Consider the following 5,147-nt stretch of genomic DNA (forward strand, 5'->3'; position numbering starts at 1 on the left):
TTTTTTTTTTTCAAAAAAGGACATGACTGCCCACCTCTTGGGGCTGCCGTGGGATTGGCTGAGTAAGTGCCTGCAGGCCCTGAGCCCCCAGGAAGAGCTCTGTAAATGGCCCACGTTACCTGTATTAGGGTGTCTGCCTTCCAGGGGGGGCTCCGAGCAGAGGGTTTCCTGCTAGGGCCCCGCTTGCCCTGATGGTCCAGCGAAGAAGAGCCAGAGGGTCTAGAGGGGAGGCCAGCCCTACCTTCAGGCACCTCAGGCGCCTAATCTCTGTGCTGGTTCCCTCATCAAAAAATAGAAAAATCCATCAAAGGCTCAATTGTTCAGCAGACTTCTGCAAATATTAATGGAGATGACAAGTGTGAATGTATAAGCCCTGAGTTCCTCCAACCCCAGCCCACCCAAACTGTGGTTCCTTACTAAGGAGGGGAACTGAGTCTCAGACACCCTTCCAACCCTTCTTTCCCTCTCCAGGAAGCTGACCAAATACTGTCTGCAGAAGAGCTAAATAGCCCACCCACCCACCAAAAAAGAAGGTGTGTAACGCACAGTTGAAGACCCAGGGAAATTTCAGAGTTTGAGTCAGAAGTGGGAAGGTGGCCACGAGTAGGCCAAATTCAGCCCCAGTCACGTCACTTGAGCTTTCTGTATGTTGGTTTCCTCGTTAGGAAATTTGGCCTAATCATAGTAACACCTAGGATCCTTGTGAAGATCAAAATTAATATACGTAATGTGCTTAAGAACTGCCTGACACATAATACAGGTAGGGTGTATGTCACTATTATTATCATTATTTGATTCACATGACATCAAAGTTTTTGGATTGAAGTGCTGTCAGACGGCCTCTTCCATTTTTGCCCAAGTCCCCACCACTCCTTCTTGTCCTACACCCAGCCTGCCTCCCTGCTCAGCCCCAGAAGGCCCCTGATTTGAATTCGCAAACACAGCCTGGTCCTTTGTCCTCATCATTGCCTGCCAGATGACACACGAACTCTTGGCTCCTGCCAAGAACGATGATGATTATAAAACTGGGCCAGACCAGCCCCGTCACCAATCAGGCAAACTCAAGTCAGGGTCCCGAGCTGCCTCCCACACCCGTGGCTCTGCCCCAGCTGGCTGTGTGTCTTCTGGCAAGTCCTTCCTCTTCTCCAGACCTCAGTCTCCCCAGGTGTCAAACGGGCTCCAGAGCTCCCGTCCACCTCCCAAGCTTGTTCTGAGCTGGGGATGGCGGAGAGGACTTTTCACCCCTGCAAGATCCCTGATTCCCTTCTCAGCAGAGCTGGGGCACTCTTAGCCTGTCCCCTCTCAATGCTGTAAAGAGAAATCCCACACCAGTTGAGATATAACTGCAACCGCCGACGTTATCCAGATGCAGGTTTTATTAACACAGATAGGAGAGAGGTGCCTAGAAGGATACATATGAGCTGTGACTTCCAGGGTGACGTTTACAAGCTCCTACACCTGTTTATTCCCGCGGCCACCACACAGCACAGCACCACCTATAATGTTTCTCCCAAGCGGAACTCAGCTGTGGGGAGAGGCTCTTCCCACCCACAAAAGGATGCCCAAGAAGAGAACGAGATCCTGGTGCCGGGGGCGAAGTTTATACATGGCAAATCCTGGCACATGGCAAGGGCTGGAAGCAGGATCTGAACATGCTAGCTTCAACCCCACCCATCCTCACTGGTTGCTCACATCAATGGCACCCCGTTTCACTCTGGGGATCCCTTAGAAGACACACGCTCATCTTAGGGCTAGGGAGGGGAGCAGGCCTGCAGGGGTGGGGGGAGAGGGACTCTGGGGCCTGTCGCCTCGCCAGAGATGCCAAGTGGGGTGACACAGGGTTTGAACTCATCGGCTGGCTTTCTCACATCCCTGATGTAGGCAGGCAAGGCCAAGGGTTTGAGTGTGTGTAAACTGGGGGGCTCGGGAGTATGGTCAGGCATCTAAGGAGGAGGGGAAAAGGGGGGTCACAGGGGGTAGGGTGCACAGGGCTCAAGACGCTCCTAGACCACAAACTGAGTTTACAGGCAACGGGGCTCACTCCTCCAGGGGCTCACCAGCCCAGGCTGCTCGCCGCCCAGGGTGCTGCCGCTTCTCTTCAGCCCCCTGCCCCTGGCTCAGGTCATCGAGGAGGCCCAGCAGAAGGCTGGCTTGGCCGCAGGGTCCCCGGGGTCCGCACGGGCTCCCCAGGGCCCTCTTTCCGGGATGCTGGCGTTTCTCGGGCAACAGCTGTCCATCCTCGTCCTCATCTCCGTCCTCCCCTGCCTCCTCCCAGCTCCTTTGGGCCTTGGAGTCCACCAGTCGTCTGCCTGGGTGCTGCCTCTTGGCGACAGCGTACCCAAGCCAGGAGGCGCGCCGGCCGGGATGCTGCCGCTTCTGCTGACCCGCGTCCACCGCCCAAGCCGCCACGTCGTCCCTCCGGCCGGGGTGCTGCCGTTTGCGGAGTCCCGCGGCCCCTCCTTCTTCCCCTTCTCCTTCCACTCCCTCGTCTGCCTCCTCCTCCCTTTTGCCAGGATGCTGACGCTTGGAGAACCAATCGGGTTGAAAGATCTGGGACTCTGGGGAAGGAAAGAGGCCAGTGAGGGACCCCGTGACCCCTGGATGCCCCCTCCAGCCTTCCTTCAGGCAAGACAGATTCCCACAGCATTCACCCAGATTCATGGCCTCGCACCCGCCTCTCAGGCCTCACAGACCCAGGCACACTCACACGGGTGGTCAAAGGCATCGCCTTTGGTTCCACTCCCTAGCTGTGTGACCATAAGCTACTCAACTTCTTTGAGCCTCAGTTTCCTTCTGAGTAAAATGGGGTGTGGAAGGGTAATAACAGTACCTATCTGAGGCTTGGTGGTTTAGTCGCTAAGTTGTGTCCGACTCTTTGAGACCCCATGGACTACCGTAGCCCTCTCTCCACAGAATTCTCCAGGCAAGAATACTGGAGTGGGTTGCTATTTCCTTCTCCAGGCGATCTTCCTGACCCAGGGATTGAGCCTGGGTCTTCTGCATTGCACACAGATTTAGGATCTGACGCTTAGGAAGATCAAATCCTGCTACGAGGTGTCTGAAGTACTTAGAAGGGTGCCTGGCATTCCGGTGCCTAGTATGAACAGGTGCCTAGTAATTCACACTGTAACACACAAAGAAACTCTCTCTCCCTGGCACAGACTCTTTCCCACCGAAGGTCTGCTCTCTGAAATATTCCCAGAACTGAGATGGAAAAGGAATCTGATCCCAGGAAGCAGTCAACTCACCACCTGCCAAAGGTGTGGCCAGGGGGAGCTTCTGAAAGGCAAGAGGCTGAATGACTAAGAAGCTCCCTCCTCTGTGGCCGGGTTTCCCCTAACCCTCTCTAGCCAGCGTCCTTCTCTCAACCCGCAGCCCCACACAGTCCCAGCCCTCACCGGATACGCTGTCATCCTGGTCTCGTAGTTGCTGGAGGTCTTCCCGGAGGAGGAGGAGGCGCTCCGCCTGCCGCAGGAGGTCTTCCAGGCCCTGTTGCTCGGACAGGTCCGCCTCCTGCTGGGCCACATCCGGCTGTGCACGGCCTCCGGGGACACCCGTCAGGGTCAAGGTCAAAGCCATGGCTAACAGAAACCAAGGGCCAGGCATCTTGGTGTCTAGGGTAGGGAGACAGGACGAGAACATAGGTACACCGCTGCGCTCCCCTCCTAGCCTGCTCTATGGCTCCCTTTTCTATCCACCCCCATACCTGAGGCAGGGCGGGGGTAGGGGGGGAGTTACAGGGGTATCAACTGTTCAAATACCCTCCCGGGAGCAGGACCATCTGCCACGTTAGGGCGAGGTCAGCTGGAGGATCTGCCTTGAGTCCTGGGCGTCCTCAGCCCTAAGGATGCTTGGACAGCCTGCCCCCCGCCCCAGGTCTACCTGTGAGAGTCAAGAAGCCACAGGACCCCATCTCCACCACCGCTTCTGAATGCCACTCCTGGAAATGACTTTCCAGGAGTGTAACCACCAAGATTGCAGCGTGGGCCCAATGGCCAGGATGCTAACCTGCAGCGTCGCAGGCTAAAATTCTCCCCCAAGGTTCCCAAAGCAACGGTTTTATTCCAACACGCCTTCTACTGCGTTCTGATTGCAACCCTGACTCTATTTCTAACGCTAAGATTCTAGGGCCAGGCTAGGAATCAAACTCTAACACTAAGAGGCTAATTTCAATAGGCTAAAATCCTATTTCTAGCTCCGAGACTGAGATTCTCAGACTGAGGTCGGTTGCCACCGTGAACATTCTGTCTGTAAGGTCCGGATTCGAATTCTAACTTCCAGCCTCTCCCGCCGGTGCCCTGACTGCCCAGCGCGGCCCTCGGCATCCTGGCGCGGACCTGCAGCTTGGGGAAGCCCGGCAGCGGTGGGATGCGAACCTCCCCGCGATGCGCGGCTCCAGAAGCCCGGACGTGCACGCCGGAGGGACCGCCAGCCCTGTGCCCACGCCGTGGAAGACCCGGGGGTGCAAGCGCAGCACCCCTCCCGGGCGCGCTCCGAGCTCCAAAGCCGCCGCTCTCCGCGGGGCGCATTGGAGGGAGGGCAAAGCGCCCCCCTTTCCCGGGCCCCGGACGCCGCCCGCGGAGAGAAGGGACCGAGAGTGGTTACCTGCCTGGCACGAGCTCCGCGGACCGGTCCGGGATCCTGGGCTCCGATCCGGAGATTTGGGGTCTGGGGTCGGCGGGTCAGGAGTCGGGGAGCGCTGGTAGGACCCGGGGCGCCGGTTGCCCTCCTCGCCGCGGGGCCGCTGCTTATATCTGCGCGAGGCGGCGGCGCGGGTGAGGTCAGCGCGGAGGGGTCGCGGCCGCCGGGAAGGGACGCTGACGGCAGCGGGCCCCGTGGGTACCCCGCCCGCCGGCCCGCCTGCCCGCCTGCCCGCCTGCTCCGCCGGAAATCTGGGGCGGGGGCGGCGGGGGCGGCGGGCGGAAGAGTCGGGGGAGGAGGCGCGAGCCACAGAATGGGATGCTGGAGCGGGGTGGTTTCTGCATCCAGCTTCGAAGGTCTGATGTCTAAGAGAACACCCGGGTAGGGGACAAAGGCAGAGATGCTGAGAGAATCGCAGAGATGCGCACAGTACAGAATCGGAGGTGGAGATGGAGACAGAGACACAGGGCACAGACACACGCCAGAGAGACTGAAAGACTCAGAGA

General features: G+C 58.2%; 1 protein-coding gene across 1 annotated transcript; it reads right to left on the minus strand.

The window, feature by feature from the left end:
• Nucleotides 1-1,354: 1,354 nt before the first annotated feature.
• Nucleotides 1,355-4,720, minus strand: TRH (thyrotropin releasing hormone). The gene is made up of 3 exons (XM_043886387.1): nt 4,610-4,720; nt 3,399-3,614; nt 1,355-2,558 (listed from the first exon to the last, which is right to left on the minus strand). Exons 2-3 carry the CDS (start codon nt 3,604-3,606, stop codon nt 2,038-2,040), a joined length of 729 nt encoding a protein of 242 aa, XP_043742322.1. The 5' UTR covers nt 3,607-3,614; nt 4,610-4,720; the 3' UTR covers nt 1,355-2,037.
• Between the last annotated feature and the right edge of the window lie 427 nt (nt 4,721-5,147).

Source organism: Cervus elaphus, chromosome 24 (genome assembly GCF_910594005.1).
Source record: "Cervus elaphus chromosome 24, mCerEla1.1, whole genome shotgun sequence".
Lineage (NCBI taxonomy): Eukaryota > Metazoa > Chordata > Mammalia > Artiodactyla > Cervidae > Cervus > Cervus elaphus.

Bases quoted from the DNA above. Each gene is read 5' to 3' on its own strand.
- TRH (XM_043886387.1), bottom strand. From the start codon at position 3,606: ATGCCTGGCCCTTGGTTTCTGTTAGCCATGGCTTTGACCTTGACCCTG. The intron at 2,559-3,398 runs GTGAGGGCTGGG...TTCCTTCCCCAG, and splicing joins CCAGGATGACAGCGTATCCG to AGTCCCAGATCTTTCAACCC.